The 22317-nt window shown below is 44.1% G+C and overlaps 1 protein-coding gene across 1 annotated transcript in view; it reads right to left on the bottom strand.

Moving 5' to 3' along the window:
* Positions 1-22317, bottom strand: part of dnah5 (dynein, axonemal, heavy chain 5) — a gene marked incomplete at both ends in the record, with an annotated part of 523851 nt that overhangs the window by 400717 nt on the left and 100817 nt on the right. The window contains 4 exon segments of the mRNA XM_084308323.1: positions 2953-3159; positions 16803-16940; positions 18018-18201; positions 18472-18557. Coding sequence (XP_084164449.1) covers positions 2953-3159; positions 16803-16940; positions 18018-18201; positions 18472-18557 — 615 coding nt within the window.

Here is a 22317-nt window from a genome sequence, read left to right as displayed (position 1 = left end):
GAGGGTAACTTCAGTATCTTATAGAGCTGTTCCCGAAGCCGAATTTTGGGCTTCGAACTTCGTCAGGGTTTTTCGAACGGACGTTTGAACCTTTATGTTTAATAAAAAAATAAAAGAATAAAAAAATAATCAAATCTAAAATTCTAAAAAAAATCCTCAATTTTAATAACGTGATTAAATTAAATCAACTTTCTTTAATGGATATAACTCATCAGTTTCGTCAACAGAAATAATCCAATAAGGGCACGGTTGGTACGAAGGTGATGGTAACGTCTTGATGGAGCTCCGAGTGCCAAGCGGATGCAGATAGGCTACATCATTTATGATAAGTTTTATTTGAATTGTTATGAGTCATATACTATAATAATATAATACTATAATATTAGTGTAGCCTAATCTTTATCTGCAACTGTGAAGAAAACCCCCATTGGTTTATACAGAATGAATTATTTTTTATTTCTTTTATAATAATAAATCTTTATTTTATATAAAACATTTCTAATTTGAATGTTTAGAATTCGAACGCCAACGTAACGAACGAAGGTTCGAATGACGAGTTGAAATAAAGGTTTGGAAGGAAAGTGTAATGTTCGGTCTGTCCACTCCTCTGCTCTGCCTTTCCTTGTGTCAGTATGTGTTCTCCTTGTCTCTCCGTCTCTCGGTGTTCTTTCTCTTCTCTCTCTCCCCTTCTTTCTCGCTCTCCTTCATGTTCCCCTGTTTAGCTTAGAGTTTACTGTCTTGTATTAGGTTTACTGTTTGGTATTAGTGTTTCTAGTCTTCTCGTTTTGTCCCAGTGTCTGGTGTTTGGTTGGCTTGTCTTCTATAGTTGTTTTGTAAGTTCTTGGTCAGTCTGTTTCCCCTCCCAGGTGTCTCCAGTTGTAATAATCGCAGGTGTTTATTGTTTGGCATTTGTTCCTGTGTATTTGAGTTCCTGTTCTCAGTGTTCTCCAGTGTTTCCTGTTTCATGCCTTCAGGTCTTGTGAGTATGCGAGGGCTGGGCCCTCTTGAGGACGATTTGCACAGCTGCACTTTGGCGACCTCTAGCGGCTCGGGTGTGCATATTTTTTAATAAAATATATATATATCGAATTAAAGCCCTATTTGTTGCCTGTCGAAATCCGTTCAGCGGTTCTCGAGTTACATGCCGATATGTGAGGCGTGCGCCGAAGTATACAGTGTTGTACAAATACAACACCGACTCACGGGGCTCTAGCTCAGTCAATCATTTGGCGATCTCGAAGATTATTGGACAGGGTTGTAGCCAGTGTTGGGACTAACGCGTTACAAAGTAACGCGTTACAGAAACGAAGTTACTTTTTGCCGCAACTAGTACTCTAACGCATTACTTTTGAAATTCAGTAACGCTACTTACGTTACTGAATGGTTTGTTAGTTCGTTACTGCGTTCTTTTTATGTAGATTCATAGCGAGCGTCCTTATTTCGCCTGCGTTTGTTTTGTTTACTGTAGACTGAAAGGCGCTATATAAAACGAAGTATTATTATTATTATTATTTCTTTCCGTAGCCTCATTCTGGTTTCGCACTTCTGATTGGCCACTGACGTTCTGAAAGAAATAGGCGCTCTCTACAGTAAACAACAAGAGGACGCTCGCTATGAATCTACATAATAAGAACGCAGTAATAATAACGAACTAACAAACCATTTAGCAACTACTTGGAGAGATAATTAATATACAACATGGAAACGAGATAAAGAACATGTTTGAAGGGCTGCTGGAGTCAACTGGACTAACGTTACATCTCGACCACCGCAGACTGGTGACGGTGAGTGCAATGTGTTCACTGAAACTCAAGATCAACGGATTTTGACTGTACTTAATCTGCCAGGGAATCTCATAATACTAATCAAACAATATAAATATAGTCCTTTCATGCACAATTGATATCCTAACTATTCTAACGTTGCAATGCTTTGATAACAACGCTGCAAGATGGTTATGAATGAATTAATGAATGGATGAATGAATGAATGAATGAACACTTTATTTAACAGATTGCAGAATGGGTACAATACAGTACGGCTCAATACATACAATTGTTAAGGGGATGCAGACCTGAGAAAGACGTTTGTCTTGTTTCCATCAGGGTCCCCCATTTTCAATTCATATAGACATTTATGACATACACAACATACATGACATTTATGGCATAGGGACATATAGGTATTTAGTACTGATACATTTGTGACATAAGCGGTATTCAAATATACAGTACTGTTACCCCTAGATCCTGACAGAGTATATACATATGATGGGGAGGGGACTGTACATTAGGAGGGGGTGGGTGGGTGGGAGAGAAATATACATACAGCGGGGAGGGAATATATAATGAAACGCTCTAGACCACATTGCTTAGCAGAGTTCGGTGATGTGAATGGAAACTGTCAAGTTGATCAACCGATTTTGAGTATATGGGGCATGGGACTTGAGCAATTTATTTTTTTTATTTTTTTTTAAATAACTAAATAGTTACTTTTCACAGTAACTCACTACTTTTGGGTGTAAGTAACTAGTACAGTAACGAAGTTACTTTGAAATGAAGTAACTAGTAAAGTAACTGAGTTACTATTTTTCAGTAACTAGCACAACACTGGTTGTAGCCAATGAGTGTGGCTTTCCAATGATACCCCACATGGGGATGTACGAATCATGGATCTAGGTGAAAAGTCAAAAGGTTTTAAAACAACACTGTTCAATATTACACCTGTAGACTTCTGTATATTTTTTCTGTATATTTTATTCTATTCTATTCTTAGGCAATTTGTTTTGTTATTCTTATTCGTGACTTTGTTCTGTCTAAATGTCTAAATGTTTACTGTGAGCGATTTGTAGTGTCAAATTTCCCTTGGGATGATTAAAGTATTTCTATTCTATTCTATTGCACCACCCCGCCTGTGAGAGAAAGAGTGTGTTATTCCAGCGCCCCCTCCCACCTGCAGGTTGTCGTAGTTCCTCTTGAGGTGGGCTTGTTTCTGCTGCAGCTGCGAGGCGAAGGGCGGGACCTCCAGCTTCATCCTGCTCATGCAGTCCGTCTCCCGGATCTGGGCCAGGATCTCCGGGTCAAAGTTCACAAACAGCTCCCCCGTCTCCGGTGACCTGACCAGCAGGGAGGCCTGCAAACCCACCCTGGCTTCCTCCATCTAGAGAGAGAGAGAGAGAGAGAGAGAGAGAGAGAGAGAGAGAGAGAGAGAGAGAGAGAGAGAGAGAGAGAGAGGGGAGGTGGATGAAACGGGTAGGAGAAAATTCACATACCTCTCTCTCTCTCTCTCTCTCTCTCTCTCTCTCTCTCTCAATTCAATTCAATTCAAATGGGCTTTATTGACATGGGAAACATACGTTTACATTGCCAAAGCCAAACAAAACAAAACAATCAAACAGAGAAAACAAAAGAAATCAGTACATTACAGAAGGAATTTCTTGTACAGTCTTTATGGTGGTTGCATTCCGTTGGATGTCCGTTTCTTGTCACAGCAGCTCACAAATCTGGCTGCTGTGTTTGCACATTCTTGTATTTCTCCCAGTAGGTATGGGAGTTTTGAGTTATTGGCCATGTTTTCAAAGTCTCTTTGGGTGTTTGCAATTTGTGGGAAGTATATGTCTCTGATGTCTTAGTATAGTGGGCAGGTTGTTAAGAAGTGGAGCTCGGTTTCCACCTCATCTTGTGTGCAGTGGGTGCATAGTCTGTCTTCTCTTGGGAGCCAGGTCTGCCTATGGCGGCCTTTCTCGATGGTTAGGCTGTGCTCGCTGAGTCTGTACCTAGTCAAGGATCTTCTTAGTTTTGAGTCAGTCACAGTGCTCAGGTATTCTGCCACTGTGTACTCTCTGTTTAGGGCCAAATAGCATTTCAATTGGCTCTGGTTTTGGGTTGTTTCTTTCCAATGTGTCAGATAGTTTTCTTTTTGTTTTCTTATAATTTGGTTTAGTCCAGTGTGGTTTCTGTCTGGTGGCTCTGCTTGTGTTTGTGAGCAGAGTCCCAGAACCATCTGGCTGAGTGGGCATCTATCGAGGGTCTCTCTGTGGGTGAGGGCTATGAGTGTGTCTGGGTCACTTTCTTTTAAGTGATTGTGGAATTTGAATGCTCTTTTTTTTATTTTGATGATTAGTGGGTATCTTCCTAGTTCTGCTCTGCATGCATTATTTGGTGTTTTCCATTGGGTGCGGAGAATGGATTTGCAAAATTCTGCATGCAGAGTCTCAATTGGGTGTTTGTCCCATTTGGTGAAGTCTTGGTTTGTAAGTGGGCCCCAGACTTCACAACCATATAGGGAAATCGGTTATATGACGGAGTCTAATATTTTGAGCCAGATTTTGATTGGAATGTCTAACTTGATGTTCCTTTTTATGGCATAAAAAGCCCTTCTTGCTTCGTCTCTCAGGTCGTTCACAGCTTGGTTGAAGTTCCCTGTAGCACTGATGTTTAGGCCGAGATAGGTGTAGTTTTTTGTGGTTTCTAGGGAAATTGTGTCTAGGAGGAATTTGTGTTTTTGTTGTTGTAGGCTGGGCCTTTTTTGGAATATCATAATTTTAGTTTAGTTTATGTTTACTGTCAGTGCCCATGTCTGGGATAATTTGTGCAGAAGGTCAAGGTGCTGTTGTAACCCTTCTTTTGTTGGGGACAGCAGCACCAGGTCATCTGCAAACAGTAGGCATTTGACTTCTGTGTTTGCTAGGGGGATGCCAGGTGCTGCAGTTTGTTCCAATATTTTTGCCAGTTCATTTATGTATATGTTGAAGAGGGTTGGACTCAAACTGCACCCCTGTCTAACCCTGCAGTGTTGAGGGAAGAAGTCTGTGTGTTTTTCCTCAATCCTCACAGCACATGTGTTGTTGGTGTACATTGACTTTATGAGGTCGTAGGTTTTCCCTCCAATGCCACTATCTAACAGTTTGTACAGCAGACCCTCGTGCCAAATTGAGTCAAATGCTTTTTGGAAGTCAACGAAACAGGAGTATACTTTGCTTTTATTTTTATTTATTTGGTTGTCGATTAGGGTGCTGAGGGTGAGAATGTGGTCTGTTGTACGCTGATTTGGTAGGAAGCCAATCTGTGATTTGCTCAAGGTATTGTTGTTTGTGAGGAAATGTATGAGTCTGTGGTTAATGATCATACAGAGGATTTTTCCAAGGTTGCTGTTGACACAGATCCCACGGTAATTGTTTGGGTCAGATTTGTCTCCCTTTTTGTGGAGCGGTGTTATGAGTCCTTGGTTCCAGATATTGGGGAAGATCCCGGAGCTATGGACAATGTTAAGGAGTTTTAGTATAGCCAATTGGAATTTGGAGTCTGTGAATATGATCATTTAATTTAGGATACCATCCGCTCCGCAGGCCTTCTTGGTTTTGAGTGATTTTATTTTGTCCTGTAGTTCTTGTAGTGTAATTGGGGAGTCTAGTGGGTTCTGGTAGTCTTTTATGGTTTACTCCAGCCTTTGTAGTTTATCTTGTATGTGTTTTTGCTGTTCATTATTTTGTATTGGGCTAAAGAGATTGGAGAAGTGGTTTACCCATACGTCTCCATTTTGGATGGGTAGCTCCTCGTGGTGTACTTTGTTTGTTCCAGTTTTCCCAGAAGTTGTTTGTTTTTATGGATTCCTCTATATCTTGTAGCTGGTTTATAACATGTTGGTCCCTTTTTTTCTGACTGTTTTTGTAATGTTTCAGTGTTTCACTGTATTGGAGACGTGTGTTCTGGTTGTCTGAGTCTCTGTGTTTTTGGTTTGATAGGTTCCTTAATTTCTTCCTGAGATTTTTACAATCATTATCATACCATTTGTCATGCATATTTTTATTTGTCCTCGCTTTCCTATTTGAGGCCTTTAGGTTGGATAAGGAAGCTGTAAGGTCAAATATGTTATTGAGGTTTTCTACCGCCCCATTTACGCTTTTCCTGTTGGGTTGGACGTTTTTTTCCAGGAATTGGTCTAATTTGGATTGGACTTTTTGTAGCTTGATAGCGGATTAGAATGCTTCCATACCAGGGCGGTTAGGTGGTCGAGCGGAGATTGCGTTCGTCACCAGCCCCGGAGCTGTGAGCTTGGTTCGCCTGTTCGAATCCAGCTCACAGCTCCGGGGTTGTCACCAGCTTGGCTGGCCGTCTGCACTGATACAATTGGCTGTATCAGAGGGTGGGAGAAGCTGGCGGGGTGGGTCCGGGTCGTTGTAAACAGCGACTCCTACAGTTCGGTCGGGGCGCCTGCTAAGCGCGGATTGGACGTGAGGGGGATAGTGTGGTCCTCCCACACGCTACGCCCTCTCAATGAGAATCCGCGCTGCCAGGTGAAAAGAAGCGGTGATTGGCTGGACGTGTGTCGGAGGAAGCACGTGGTAGCCTCCACTCTCCCAAATGATCTGACTGTGGGGGGTAAAGCGCAGCGACCAGGAAGGGACTGGGAATTGGCATACGACTAACATTGGGATGGGAGAAAATCGGAGGAAAATGGAGGGGGAAAAAGACCAATAAAAAAAAAAAAAAAAAAAGAATGCTTCCATACTACTTTCTTTCCATTTGTAGTGTTTTTTAATAGTGTGTAGTTTGTTTGGTTTTGGTATTTCCTTGTTGGGTGTTGATCTATTCAGGTTGATAGTGGTTTTGCTGTGGTCTGACAGGGGTGTTTGCTGGCTGACTGTGAACGCTCTGAGAGACTCTAGGCTGAGGTCAGGGATAAAGTAATCAACTGTACTGTTACCCAGAGATGAGCTGTATGTGTACCTACCATAAGAGTCCCCTCGGAGCCTACCGTTAACTATGTACAGTCCCAGCGAGCGACAGAGCTGTACAAGTTGTGACCCATGTTTATTTGTTGTTTGGTCATAGTTCTTTCTGGGGGGGCACATTTGGGAGGGGGTGTTTCCACCTCCTGGTATGTGTTTGTCACCCTGTGTGCTGATGTCACACCATGTTACCTGTTACCTGTTATTGCACAATTTTTTTTTGTATTGGATTCTATTATATGTTGTACCCACTGTATTGCACATCGTTGCGGGCAAGACCACCCGCATTTCATTGTATACTCGTATGCCGTGACAAATACAACTCTTGACTTGACTTGAGAGTGTCAAGTTCTCGTCCTGTCCTGGCATTGAGGTCCCCACAGACTACGATGTGGCCGCAAGCCTGGAACTGGTTGATTTCGTCTTGTAGGATTAGGAACATGTCCTCCTTGTAATATGGGGATTCGTTTGGGGGGATGTAGGTGGCACACAGGTAGATACCTTTCTCGGTTGATGTAAATTCCTTATTTATTTTTAACCAGATGAAAAAAGCTCTGGTTTTGATTAGCTTAATGGAGTGGGTTAGTTCTGATTTGTACCATATTAGCATGCCTCCTGAGTCTCTCTCCTGTTTGACCCCTGTTAGCTTGGTGGATGGTACCAACAGCTCTCTGTAGTTTGCAGGGCAGCCAGTAGGACTATTTCCTCTGTGCCATGTCTCTTGTAGGACCATGATGTCTGTGTTTGACATTTCTGTGATCAAATCTGGGTTTCTGCTCTTTGTTCCAAGGGCAGTTGACCTCAGACCTTGTATATTCCAGCTTGAAATGGTAAAAGATTTGTATTCCATTGTTACAGTGTTATATTCCAGTGGTTTTGTCCTGGACCACAATTGAGTAAAGCTTGCTGAACATCTGATGCACGGTCAGCTCCCCGGGTGGAGATCTGTCGGTCATGGGGTTGACCTGTAGATCTGTGTGGTATGGGATTGGTGGTGGCATGTGCTGTGTGTATGTGTGTTGTGGGGTTGGCAGGGTGTGCATTGGCTGGTAGGGTGTCGGCAGGAGGGGAGCAGGTCGAAACCGGGCAGCCTGTGCATATGTGTGATATGTTCTTTGCAGGTCGGGCGTGGACCTGGCCTGGGGTGCAGGGTGGTCTCTGGTTGTAGCATGTTGTTCTCTGGGTGCAAAAGGTCTTCTGGGTGTAGCTCTGGGTGGGGTGTTCATCCCTCTGTTGCTCCTGTAGGATGTGATGGGGCTGCGGTTTAGTGCGACGTCTTTCAGGGTCTTTGCGAAGTTAGGGACTGCTCTTTTGAGGATGTGAACATCGTCATGCATGCTGTACAGGACTAGGGTGGGGTGAGCTGCCATGTAGACGTTTGTCTTCATTGCACAGTTTCTGGAGATGTGTGCATTGATTCTTTGTATGAAGTCTAGGTGGTAATCCCATCTGGGTAGTATTGCAGAGATTACTACTTTTGCGTTGGGAAATGTTGCCGTGGCTTTTGGCTTTGGGTTTTGCGGGCGGTCACTCCCCAGTAGGTTAGTACTAGTTTGGTATAGAGTGGTCGGCGGCTGGGGGGGTGCACGGTCCTCATCCATTGCTTGGCTTCCTACTGGGTCTAGAGGCAGAAAAGAGAACCATTATGGGCTCAAGGGACCACTCCAGTTTCCAGATTTGTTTGTGCTGATGTTCACCCGTACCCCTGAGGAGGTATGAGGGGTCACGTCGTCATCTAGTTTTTAACCTGATGTGCATCCATACCCCTGAGGAGGTAGAGGGGGGCACAATTATTTTAATAATTCATCTCTTTGTAATGTAAGTGTTTCCCATGATGTGCTTTCATACCCCTGAGGAGGTAGAGAATCTAAGTCGTCACATGATGTGCCTTCAAACCCCTGTGGAGGTAGAGAATTTTATTTATTATTTGGTCCATTCTTTTGAAGCGGGATGGCGCCCTCTATAGGTGGTTTTTGGTATTCATTTTTTAATTTTTAATAATTCATTTTTTTGTAATATAGGTGTTTTCACATGATGTGCTTTCATACCCCTGAGGAGGTAGAGATTGTAAGTCGTCACATGATGTGTCTTCATACCCCTGAGGAGGTAGAGAGTCTAGGTTATTTATACTTAGATAGATAGGTAAATAGTTAGTTAAGGTCGGTTGTTTGTAGTTACATTGTTTTTGAATGGTTTCTGCTTTTCTACTCCTGTGGACCAGTTACGAGGAAGTTACACTCTAGACCAGGCTTAGGCTTAGGTTCGGGCTTTGGATTTTGCGGGCGGCCACTCCCCAGTAGGTTAGTACTAGTTTGGTATAGAGTGGTCGGCGGCTGGGGGGGTGCACGGTCCTCATCCATTGCTTGGCTTCCTACTGGGTCTAGAGGCAGAAAAGAGAACCATTATGGGCTCAAGGGACCACTCCAGTTTCCAGATTTGTTTGTGCTGATGTTCACCCGTTCCCCTGAGGAGGTATGAGGGGTCACGTCGTAATCTAGTTTTTAACCTGATGTGCATCCATACCCCTGAGGAGGTAGAAGAGGGCACAATTATTTTAATAATTCATCTCTTTGTAATATAAGTGCTTCACATGATGTGCTTTCATACCCCTGAGGAGGTAGAGAATCTAAGTCGTCACATGATGTGCCTTCAAACCCCTGTGGAGGTAGAGAATTTTGTTCATTATTTGGTCCATTCTTTTGAAGCGGGATGGCGCCCTCTATAGGTGGTTTTTGGTATTCATTTTTTTATTTTTTAATAATTCATTTTTTTGTAATATAGGTGTTTTCACATGGTGTGCTTTCATACCCCTGAGGAGGTAGAGATTCTAAGTCGTCACATGATGTGTCTTCATACCCCTGAGGAGGTAGAGAGTCTAGGTTATTTATACTTAGATAGATAGGTAAATAGTTAGTTAAGGTCGGTTGTTTGTAGTTACATTGTTTTTGAATGGTTTCTGCTTTTCTACTCCTGTGGACCAGTTATGAGGAAGTTACACTCTAGACCAGGCTTAGGCTTAGGTTCTGGCTTTGGGTTTTGCGGGCGGTCACTCCCCAGTAGGTTAGTACTAGTTTGGTATGGAGTGGTCGGCGGCTGGGGGGGTGCACGGTCCTCATCCATTGCTTGGCTTCCTACTGGGTCTAGAGGCAGAAAAGAGAACCATTATGGGCTCAAGGGACCACTCCAGTTTCCAGATTTGTTTGTGCTGATGTTCACCCGTACCCCTGAGGAGGTATGAGGGGTCACGTCGTCATCTAGTTTTTAACCTGATGTGCATCCATACCCCTGAGGAGGTAGAGGGGGGCACAATTATTTTAATAATTCATCTCTTTGTAATGTAAGTGTTTCACATGATGTGCTTTCATACCCCTGAGGAGGTAGAGAATCTAAGTCGTCACATGATGTGCCTTCAAACCCCTGTGGAGGTAGAGAATTTTATTTATTATTTGGTCCATTCTTTTGAAGCGGGATGGCGCCCTCTATAGGTGGTTTTTGGTATTCATTTTTTAATTTTTAATAATTCATTTTTTTGTAATATAGGTGTTTTCACATGATGTGCTTTCATACCCCTGAGGAGGTAGAGATTTTAAGTCGTCACATGATGTGTCTTCATACCCCTGAGGAGGTAGAGAGTCTAGGTTATTTATACTTAGATAGATAGGTAAATAGTTAGTTAAGGTCGGTTGTTTGTAGTTACATTGTTTTTGAATGGTTTCTGCTTTTCTACTCCTGTGGACCAGTTACGAGGAAGTTACACTCTAGACCAGGCTTAGGCTTAGGTTCTGGCTTTGGGTTTTGCGGGCGGCCACTCCCCAGTAGGTTAGTACTAGTTTGGTATAGAGTGGTCGGCGGCTGGGGGGTGCACGGTCCTCATCCATTGCTTGGCTTCCTACTGGGTCTAGAGGCAGAAAAGAGAACCATTATGGGCTCAAGGGACCACTCCAGTTTCCAGATTTGTTTGTGCTGATGTTCACCCGTACCCCTGAGGAGGTATGAGGGGTCACGTCGTCATCTAGTTTTTAACCTGATGTGCATCCATACCCCTGAGGAGGTAGAGGGGGGCACAATTATTTTAATAATTCATCTCTTTGTAATATAAGTGTTTCACATGATGTGCTTTCATACCCCTGAGGAGGTAGAGAATTTAAGTCGTCACATGATGTGCCTTCAAACCCCTGTGGAGGTAGAGAATTTTATTCATTATTTGGTCCATTCTTTTGAAGCGGGATGGCGCCCTCTATAGGTGGTTTTTGGTATTCATTTTTTATTTTTTAATAATTCATTTTTTTGTAATATAGGTGTTTTCGCATGGTGTGCTTTCATACCCCTGAGGAGGTAGAGATTCTAAGTCGTCACATGATGTGTCTTCATACCCCTGAGGAGGTAGAGAGTCTAGGTTATTTATACTTAGATAGGTAAATAGTTAGTTAAGGTCGGTTGTTTGTAGTTACATTGTTTTTGAATGGTTTCTGCTTTTCTACTCCTGTGGACCAGTTATGAGGAAGTTACACTCTAGACCAGGCTTAGGCTTAGGTTAGGGCTTTGGGTTTTGCGGGCGGCCACTCCCCAGTAGGTTAGTACTAGTTTGGTATAGAGTGGTCGGCGGCTGGGGGGTGCACGGTCCTCATCCATTGCTTGGCTTCCTACTGGGTCTAGAGGCAGAAGAGAGAACCATTATGGGCTCAAGGGACCACTCCAGTTTCCAGATTTGTTTGTGCTGATGTTCACCCGTACCCCTGAGGAGGTATGAGGGGTCACGTTGTAATCTAGTTTTTAACCTGATGTGCATCCATACCCCTGAGGAGGTAGAGGGGGGCACAATTATTTTAATAATTCATCTTTTTGTAATATAAGTGTTTCACATGATGTGCTTTCCTACCCCTGAGGAGGTAGAGAATCTAAGTCGTCACATGATGTGCCTTCAAACCCCTGTGGAGGTAGAGAATTTTATTCATTATTTGGTCCATTCTTTTGAAGCGGGATGGCGCCCTCTATAGGTGGTTTTTGGTATTCATTTTTTAATTTTTAATAATTTATTTTTTTGTAATATAGGTGTTTTCACATGTTGTGCTTTCATACCCCTGAGGAGGTAGAGAATCTAAGTCGTCACATGATGTGTCTTCATACCCCTGAGGAGGTAGAGAATTTTAATTTCAAATTTCAATTTCCAAATTGTAAATTCCAAATTTCAATTTTTCAAATTTCAATTTCCAATTTTCAATGTTTTCAAATTTCAAATTTCAACTTCCAGATTTCAAATTTCAATTTTTTCTTTTTTCTTTTTTTTCTTTTTTTTCTTTTTGTTTTTCTTTTTGTTTTCAATTTTCATATGATGTGCTTTCATACCCCTGAGGAGGTAGATAATCTAAGTTGTCACATGATGTATGTCTTCATACCCCTGAGGAGGTAGACAATTTAATTTTTAATTTCAAATTTCAATTTCCAGATTTCAAATTTCAAATTTCAATTTTTTTATTTTCAAATTTTTCAAATTCCAATTTTTCCATTTTTAATTTGGTGGTGGTTCTATTCTGGGTTCCGGATTTGTTCTGTGTTCTTTTTTTTGTGGAGGTGGAAATTTGGATGTGACTAGAAGGTCCTTAAGGGTTTTGTTCCTTCTGTATGCTGAGATGATTTTGCAGTCCTTTAACGGTTGTGCCTGGGTGAAATTTTTCTTCAGTAGGGTGTTTATGTCTGTGGTGTATTGCGAGTAGGTTGTTATTAGGGGTAGGAGTGAAGGTTGTAGTGTTGTTGTGTCCTGTGGTGTTTTTCTTTTTAACTTAAATTTTTTATTAACAGTTATTTAGACAGACAGCACTTACAAAAAATAAATAATAAAAAATGAAGAAACTAGCATCACAATAAAAAACAAAAAGAAAAAACAGTGCACATAAATATTTACATGGGTATCACATGGTTAGTTGTCTGGTTCCCCTACTGTTGTTTTCTAGGTATTTGATATAAAGGTTGATTGTGTATCTCCCTTAAACAGGCATAAACAGGTAATTCCTACTCAAAGACGATAAATGCTGACTAAGGTTTGTATGTGTGATCTGGGTCCAGAGACCCTCCTTGAGCTTCTTTCTTCCCTTCTCCTTCGTCCTTTCTTTTTTTTTCTCTTGTTTATTAACTTTCACTTTGCCTTTTGGTTCACCCATACACAAACCACCTCATCCCTGAATATTTAATATCACACCGTTAAACAGACATAAATAATAAGGTATAAAAGCATTCAGCACTTGTAATATCCCAAAAACAAAATAGAAAATATTAACTAAAGTACAGGTGTGTGACATGGGTTCATAGACCCTGCTTGAACATCTTTCCTCCTTTACCCTTCGCTCTCTTGTGTTGCATTTGGTTCTTCCTCTGTGATGTCGTTCTCGTTCCTTTTATAATCCTCCCACTTTCCCCATCTTTCCCCAAATTTCTCTTCCTGTAACCTCAGCATGTGTGTTATCCTTTCCATATCCTGTATTTCTTCCACTATTCCTACCCATTTTGCTATTGTCGGTGGGTCTTCCTTGTACCACAGTCTCGTTATTGCTTTTCTGGCCGCTATCAACATTATCTTTATTAAATATTTGTCCCCCCCTTGTATTCCCTCGTGTGTCAGGTCTCCTAAGTAAAGCACCAGTCCTGTTTGTGGTAGCCCGTATCCTAATATTCTGATCATTGCTTCCCCTATCTCCTCCCAATACCCCTTCAGCTTCTGACATCCCCAGAATATGTGCGTGTGATTTGCCCCCTCCTTCCCACACATCCTCCAGCATGCTTTTTGTGTTGGTGCATATTTTCCCTTCAGCTCTGGGGTTATAAAGAATCTGATTATGTTTTTCCATCCAAATTCTTTCCATATTCTCGATCCTGTTGTTGAATGTTGTACCTCACATATGTTCCCCCATTCCTTCCCTGTTATTCCTATCTCTAGTTCTCTCTCCCATTTCTCCCTTATATAATCGGTCGTGTGTCCCTTGCTGGTCATTATAGCCCGGTATATTGCTGATATTACTCTTCCTTGCCCCCCTTCGTATGCCCATACTATCATCTTTATTATTCCATTCTGTTCCTCGTCTTTGGCCCCCCTTATTTCTTTGTTGTAGTAGTCTCTAACCTGTAGATATCTGAAGTGGTCCCTGTTTTCTAGTCCAAATTTCTCCTTTAATTTTTGTAGTGTCTGCATTTCTCCCTTCTCTATCATTTTGCATATTGCTGTTGCCCCCCCCCCTCTCCCACCTTCTGAATCCATGGTCTAACCTCCCTGGTTTGAATCTCTTGTCATGTGCTACCCATCTCAGGACCCCTGACTGCTTCTCCAATTTCTTCCATGACATATTTGGTCACTTCCTCCCCTGTCTGCGTTCTCAAGTTGTTTGTGCCTGTGTGTATTATGATGTGGCTGGGGGACCCCAGGTTGTCTTCTGTCAGTAGCTCTATAGCCCCTTTGGTATTCTGGCACTTTAGTTTCTTAACTCTGTGGTTTGGGAAGAGTTTTCCTTCCTCTACATATCTCCGATTTGAGTCCATGAGGAGTACAATTTGTGGACTTTCTTGAGGTCTGGAGGGTGATGTTGGACATGGGGTGTCTTGAGTGTCTGTTGTGGTTGGTTGGTTGTCCTCATCTTCATCATGAATTACTGATGTGTGTTTTATGGGGCTGTTCGGTGGTCAGAGCTGGTTTGGCTGTTGACGTCTCTTTGAGGTTTTGCATTTCCTGCCTGATTAGATTGTTGTCTTTCGACACCTCTTCAAGTTTACCCATGGATGTCCGCATTTCTGCCGCCTCCAATTTGGCTGTTTGCATCTCTTCTTTGAGTTTTTTCAGCTCCAGCCTGAGTTCATTGTTCTGTTTCGACACCTCTTTAATTCTGTCAATGTCTTTTCTCACCAAGGTCCAGAGAGCAGGCAGGGAGTCCTTTCGCTCTGTGTTGGGGGGGGGGGGGGGGGGTACTGTAATTTTTTTGCTCCATTTCCACTTGTTTGCGTTCCATCTTTGAAAACATCTCCTTCATCTGTTTCATCTCGGTGAAGCAGCAATGGTCTGTTGTGAGTGGGTCTTCACTGTTTATTTTCATTAGTGCCGTTTCTCTGATTCTGGAGAAGTCTTTCTCAAAGGGCCTTGTGTTGCCCTGAATCACTACAGTTCCTGTATGATAGAAGTTTGCAACCGTTTGGTTCTCCCCTGTGTCTATTTCCAGTGTTTGTGAGACCTTGTTTCCCTTTTTTGTAGCAGAGGGATGGTGGTCTAGTGTGGCCACATGCCATGCCTTATAGTCTTCAGTGTAGAAAATGAGGTTGGATTTGCATCCAGTGCTATCATAGTCTGCAAATAGTGTATTTGGCTTGCTCTTTAAAAATACTTCTTTGTATCTTTTTTTTTCTGTATTGCTTTTAATGTCATCTGGGTACTGCACTCTGGGGACTGGTGTGTGGGTTTGGTCCTTATTTGCATTTTAATCAAGGAGCCTGTGTGGCTCAGAGCCTTGTTACACACAGTGTTTTTGTGCTCGTTTTTATACGTTTTTGAATACGTTTGCTGTCCCTATTACATAGAAATGCCGTTTTTGCCGGAAACGTTGTGGTCCTACTGAAAACGCTAAATTGTGTTTCAGTTTTGGAATAGCGCCAAAAACTCGCCGACAACATGTCGTGTAATCTGCACGGAGCCGTTGTTGCTCAACGCCCATGCGCAGTAGATACCATCTGCGTGCCCACAGGTGACAACAGAGCTGTCCCAAATAGCTGCAGCTACCATGTGTTGTCAAGTTATTGTTATAAGGACCCCAGTCCAAGCTACAACAGTCTGCATTCCCTTAACAATTGTTTGTATTGAGCCGTATTGTATTGTACCCATTATGCAATATGTTAAATAAAGTTTACATCCATTCATTCTGCTAGCATTACCGATTGCATGAGCACTGCCGCTGGCTAACGTGAGCTAGCGTTAGCTATCAGACCCTGTTAGCTCAAGCTCCTCTTTCAATCTTAACAAGCATTAAACAAAATGGCCCAGTCATCTATTCACCTTTGTTTAATACACACGGCGTTGTCTCTAATGTTATCTAGCTACTGATAGCTCCCGATATCATCAGTTTGGTGCTGGCTGGTTAACGTGAGCTAGCATTAGCTTCTAGCCACAATGCTATACTGTTATACTGGCATATTCCATTCACGTTAGCATGTAGCTAACAACGTAGCTAACAACATTGCCGATCCTTTTTGAGACTAAACTATCCGCTCTTGGTGGTCACTTGTGTTGATGTTAGATTTGTTTCATCAACAAATGAGAGGCAGAACACACAGTGAATGTAACCGTTTTGTTTATTGCACTTTGCTGAAAAATAAGTGCTGCATTGGGTAAATAGGCATTTAAAGATGGCGGCGCCTTGTTGACATTTTCTTTGCAGGAAGTGTATTGGCACATTCAAGTTCTGATTGGTTGAAAATTGCCTTCATGTTCGCCACCTACTGCCACCTACTGCTTTGGCAGTGTACTACATCACTGTACTCAGGTTGCAAAACGTATGTCTCACTCGGCTACCGCTACGTTGCGACCTGGAAAAGCGAAACTCATCTGAAAACGAAACTAAGGTGTAACCGCAGCCTCAGATTCCATTGTTGAGAGTTAAAGAACTTCACACCTCTATGTCCTTGCCTGTCAAGGAGTCTGGTTCAAACCACGATTTCTATCCAGTTTAGCAGTTTGTAATTTGTAGATGTTTTAGCTCAAATGTCTGACTAAAATGTCAGTATTATTCAGTTTTTGGTTTGAGGTAGGCCTCTCTCAGTCCAGTGGTACTTACTCCGTTATGACTCCAACAAAGCAACAAAACCCTGGTCCTTGAGTTTGCCCCTGTGATCATATGACCTTTTCAGGTAATTTGGTCCAAAAACAGCTCTTAATTCCAGATTACCCGGATGTGTGGTGTGAAAATTATAAAATTGGTATAATCCTCTTTAGCTCCTTGTGTAGAGATATCCAGGTATATTCCAATTTGAGTGTATTTTTCTTTTTCTCCAGTTTTCAGTAGGAGCTGTTGAAAATCTCTCTCTCTCTCTCTCTCCCTCTCACCTGCTTCATCCACCCGTGGTGGTAGATCATCTCGAACTCCAGCAGCACCCTGGCCACCCTGTTGTAGTTCTTGATGATCCTCTTGGCCTCCGGGGTGGACAGGACCCCCGGGTGCAGCTGGAACAGGTCCATGGGCTCCTGTGGGACACGACGGCAGAAGAAGAAACAAGGGAGGAGATGAAGAAGACGATGGAGATGAAGAATAAGTAGAAGAAGATGGTGAACGAGAAGAGGACCACGACGACAAGCAAGCAGCATAGATATAGTTTATTACTTTTACACTCTGGTTGGATGCTTCTCTGTACTGTACTGTACTTGTGCTGTATTGGTGACAATACATTTCAATCTAATCTACTATATTCAACGATCGTTTTATAGATAGTTGTGTATTGTTTTTTACAAATCTACTACGGTTGAGGAGCCGGGTTCACACCTCACCCCCTACAGGGTGTTCCAACCTCACTACAGGGTGTTCCAACCTACAGGGTGTTCCAACCTCACTACAGGGTGTTCCAACCTACAGGGTGTTCCGACCTCACTACAGGGTGTTCCAACCTAACTACAGGGTGTTCCAACCTACAGGGTGTTCCAACCTCACTACAGGGTGTTCCAACCTACAGGGTGTTCCGACCTCACTACAGGGTGTTCCAACCTCACTACAGGGTGTTCCAACCTCACTACAGGGTGTTCCAACCTCACTACAGGGTGTTCCAACCTACAGGGTGTTCCAACCTCACTACAGGGTGTTCCAACCTCACTACAGGGTGTTCCAACCTCACTACAGGGTGTTCCAACCTCACTACAGGGTGTTCCGACCTCACTACAGGGTGTTCCGACCTCACTACAGGGTGTTCCAACCTCACTACAGGGTGTTCCAACCTCACTACAGGGTGTTCCGACCTACAGGGTGTTCCAACCTCACTAAGGGGTGTTCCAACCTCACTACAGGGTGTTCCAACCTCACTACAGGGTGTTCCAACCTACAGGGTGTTCCAACCTCACTACAGGGTGTTCCAACCTCACTACAGGGTGTTCCGACCTCACTACAGGGTGTTCCAACCTCACTACAGGGTGTTCCAACCTCACTACAGGGTGTTCCGACCTCACTACAGGGTGTTCCAACCTCACTACAGGGTGTTCCAACCTCATTACAGGGTGTTCCGACCTCACTACAGGGTGTTCCGACCTCACCCTCTGCGACCGGGAAGCACCAACCTGAATCCTGCGGTACAGCTGTCGGGCCCAGAGGATGCGTCCCGCCACCGGGGGCAGGTTGCGGCCGATGGGGGGGTCCAGCTTCTGCCTGGTGTAGATACGGGACACCATCTCTATGTCCCGGCCGTAGTTCTGGAGGATCCGCTGGTATTTCTCCTCGATACCCAGATCTGGGATGCCCAGCCTGCGTGTGAGTGAGTGAGTGAGTGAGTAAGAGAGCATTTGGGTGAGGGTGGTAATGGTGATGATTATGAGTACAATTAAGGCCAATAGTCCTAACTATTTATCATTACCAGAAGAGTCAACAAATTGATTCATATTTATTATATCACATTATTGAATATATCTACATATATTTGGGTACAGCAGGGAGGATACAGGAGTCGGTGTCAAAGATTAATGTGAACAAAATGTAAATGATGGAATTAAAGTGTAATTAAAGTGTGTTTATTACCTTTCAAACTTCTGCAGCACGCTCAGAGCTCTCTCTGTGTTGTGGATCTTCTCAAACGTGCTGTCCATGAAACCCTTTAGCTGATTCTGAAAACAGCGAGAAAGACAAATGAAGTATGCTTTGATAAAAGAGTGTGTTCAGCTTCCATGGGTCATATGTTTTTGCTAGTGCTGTCAGGTGATTAAAAAAAGGAATCTAATTAATTACAGGATTTGTAATTAATTAATCTAATTAATCGCATTTTAATCACATAACCATTTTAGGCCTGATATTTTATATTCTATAATCATATTTCAAATTGCATGTGTCCGGATGGCAGAATTCAGTACTACAAAACCTTCTGTTTAATCATCTTTGTAACTGAGGGGTACAATTCCCTGACTGTATTACTAGATATGATACTTACTACCACTACCTTTGTACTTAATATTCGGCCACCCAGTACACGGCATAAATATATTATGATGAACACTGTCACGTAGATGAAACGGATCCAACACAAATGTACGAATTAGAAATAGGTCTTTATTTCTACACAGCGATGGTGTGTAGAGCAAGCACTTAATCAAATCAATCACATTTATGAATGGAAATTAGTATGCACTTTTATGGCAAGAGTATTCGTCGGTATATCAATAGAGAATGTCCAATCTCTGAAGGCGCAGGTGGTACATATACGACCTGGAATAGTTTAAGGAATAACAGCAATGATACTTTAATGATTATATACTGGACACACTAGGGGGGGTTAATCCGGTCGCTTGTAAGCCGACAGGAGTAGGAAGGGGGGGGGGGGGGTAGAATCCGGCTGCCTCATCCGGCCAAGGGTATCCCAGGTGAACCCACTGTAGTGCCGTTCAATGCGCCGGCGATCCTTGGACCACAGATGAAAGCAGGTGGACTCTTTGTGGGCCGGCGTTCTCCGGTCCACGGAGGAGAGACGTGAAGCGACATCGTCTTGCAGAGCGTCTCCTCACCTTGCGTCCTCTCCAGGGGGGGGGGGGGTTCCAACACACGGCAGTGTCGGGGGTCTTTATCCATGGAATAATCAAAGTATACAAAGCATAATCCGTGCCTGGGAAGGCGGGCTGTCGTCGGTAGAATAATCCGGTATACAGGTCCACTCGCTCGCCGGCTCTGGGGCTCCTCGGGTGCAGCTTCACGTGGGGTCAACCACCCTGGATAAGCAGCCAGTTCTCTGCCCGAAACGATGGGGTACTGACTACGGTAGTATTCTCACCGCACGAAGCACTATATATTAACAGACTATTATTAGCTTAATAGACTACGTCCAATTCGACGATATAGTGCCAAATATGACTATTCAAATATTAATATACACGATGTCTCAATACCGATGGTAGGCGAACTTGGCCTTACTCCCACACGTGGCGTCGCGGGGAGGCTTTACGTCTGTGACTCTATTGGAGGGTAAGAAACTGGACTGAAAAGAAAGTCCTACTTTAGTAGCGCAGTATATATACGCACTATGAACAAATAGTCCCATTAGTGGTGCGGTAGTCAGATTCCTACGCGGAACTAGGACTTGTTCGTACATGTGGAGCGGTACGTTTGAACTGGGTCTGAGGGGTATGGCAGCCTGGCACCAAGGTCTCGACCAATAGTAGAATGGAGACTATTATGGGATGTTCAGTAGGCTAGAATGGATATTCAATGCATATTGTACAAGGAATATACAAGGGATATCAGGGAATATTAGAGAATATACAAATACAATTAAATATATATATATAAATAAATATATATATTCGGTTTAATCTGGCCCTTCACAACAGCCACCCCCTGATTGGTCCCAGACCTAATCAGTTAAACAGAGACAGATTAATCGCGTTGTCTATTTACATAAGGGTTTGCTGTAGGGGTCAGTCAACTTCACAAAGTCATAGGGTTATAGGGTCATGGTCATCATCGATTGTGTCTGGGAGTCGGGGCAGTTCTATGAGCCTCGCCACGGGACGGGTGTAAGTGCGACCCTAGACGAGCACTTCAGCTGCTCGGACCTTGCCGTCGGCACCGGTGATCACTTTGCTTACGCGGCCGGCCGGCCACATAGCTCTGGGCAGTGATTGATCAATAATCATGACGACTGTTCCTTCTGTCAAATTGTCTCTCTGGGCTCGCTGCAGTAGAAGCAATTCTGCTTCCTCGTAGTTAGCTGCTGACATATCAGCGGGGGACTTGCACTCCGGGTGGTACCGCAGGAATGTTCTTTGTTGTGCACTCTCTATGGACGTGCAATCGTCTATGTTAGGGTCGGTGGAGGCTACGGTGCTCAATCCACAGAACACAGACTTCTTATTTTCCACCTCCTCTGGACTTGCTTCCCTCGGGATAGGCATGGGCCACTGTCCTTCCGGGAGTCTTAGGAATGCGGGGCCGTCACTGTAGACATTGCGACGGGTGAGGTCATCCAGGGGCATCCCCCGGGTGATGACGTCAGCTGGGTTCTGTTTTGTATCAACGTAGCGCCACTCTGTTTCTCCGGTTAACTCTTCGGTTAAGTCTTGAATCTCGGTGACTCTGACTCCCACGAAGACTTTGTACTTGCATGAGTCCGATTTGATCCAGGCGAGTACCGTCGTGGAATCTGACCACAGGATTGTTCTAGACACCGGTATGGTGAGCTCACGTTGGATGAGCGTGGCTAGGTGCGCTCCGGCTAGGGCTGCGCAGAGCTCTAGACGTGGGATAGATTGTTGCTTGCGTGGGGCTATTCTCGAGCGGGCGAGGACAAATGCTGTGTAGATCTCTCCCCCCTTCTCTTGGGCCCGCAAGTAGGCTACTGATCCGTATGCGACCTCTGAGGCATCACTGAAGACGTGTAAGTCCATTTTACATGTCTCTGGCCTCACCGTGGGTGGGAAGTAGCTTCGGCGCATATTAACGCCTGGGAGTGAGTGGAGCTCCATCTCCCACTCTCTCCAGGTGGATGCAAGGTGTGCGGGAATGGGGTCGTCCCAGCCCTGGTCCTTGTCCCACAATGCTCGTACAATCATTTTTGCCCTGGTGGTGTACGGTAGAATACATCCTAGCGGGTCATATTGTCGGGCGAGTGTTGTGTACACACTCCGTCTGGTGGTCGGCGCCGCCGCCGGCCTTCCCTGCTCCGTAGTCAGGGGCTTGTGTCTGTAGTGAAGCGAATCTGTTTTGAATCGCCACACCAATCCCAGGGTCATCTCCTGGGCTTCTCCCGGGATTGTAGCCATCCAGGTCTCGCTGCTGGCTGCCTTGTCCTCGGAGGAGAGGCTGCGCAGTACTTGCGGATCGCTGCTGGCCCACTGCCTGAGATCAAAGCCGCCTTTGATCAATGAGGCGCGGAGTTTAATCAGGAGAGCCTCGGCTTCTTCTTGGGTTGAAAGGCTTTGTAGACAGTTGTCTACGTAGAAGCTGTTCTTTACGCTGTGTCGGACCTCTTCGTCCGCTGCTGGGTCCTCTGCTACATGTTTCTGTAGTGCAAATGTAGCACAGCAGGGGCTGCACGTCGTTCCGAAGGGGAGGACTTCCCATTGGTAGATGGCTGGGTGCTCATCTCCTGGCTTCTCTCTCCATAGGAACCGTAACAGGGGCTTGTCCGCCTCTACTAATCTCACCTGCAGGAACATTCCTTTAATGTCCCCGCTGATGGCCACCTTTTCCTGGCGGAAGCGGAGTAGAACGCCGAGTAGGGAGGGGCCGAGTGTGGGACCGGGCAGTAACTCTTTATTCAGATTTTGGGATCCGATCTGGTAGCTGCAGTTAAATACTATGCGGTCTTTACCGTTGTGATGGACCTTGTGGTGAGGCACGTACCACGATTCAGTGGTCTGGTCAGCCTCTTTAATGTCC

This window comes from Notolepis coatsorum (genome assembly GCF_963971535.1).
Source record: "Notolepis coatsorum genome assembly, chromosome: 2".
Lineage (NCBI taxonomy): Eukaryota > Metazoa > Chordata > Actinopteri > Aulopiformes > Paralepididae > Notolepis > Notolepis coatsorum.
This window is presented reverse-complemented; position numbering and strand designations above follow the sequence as displayed.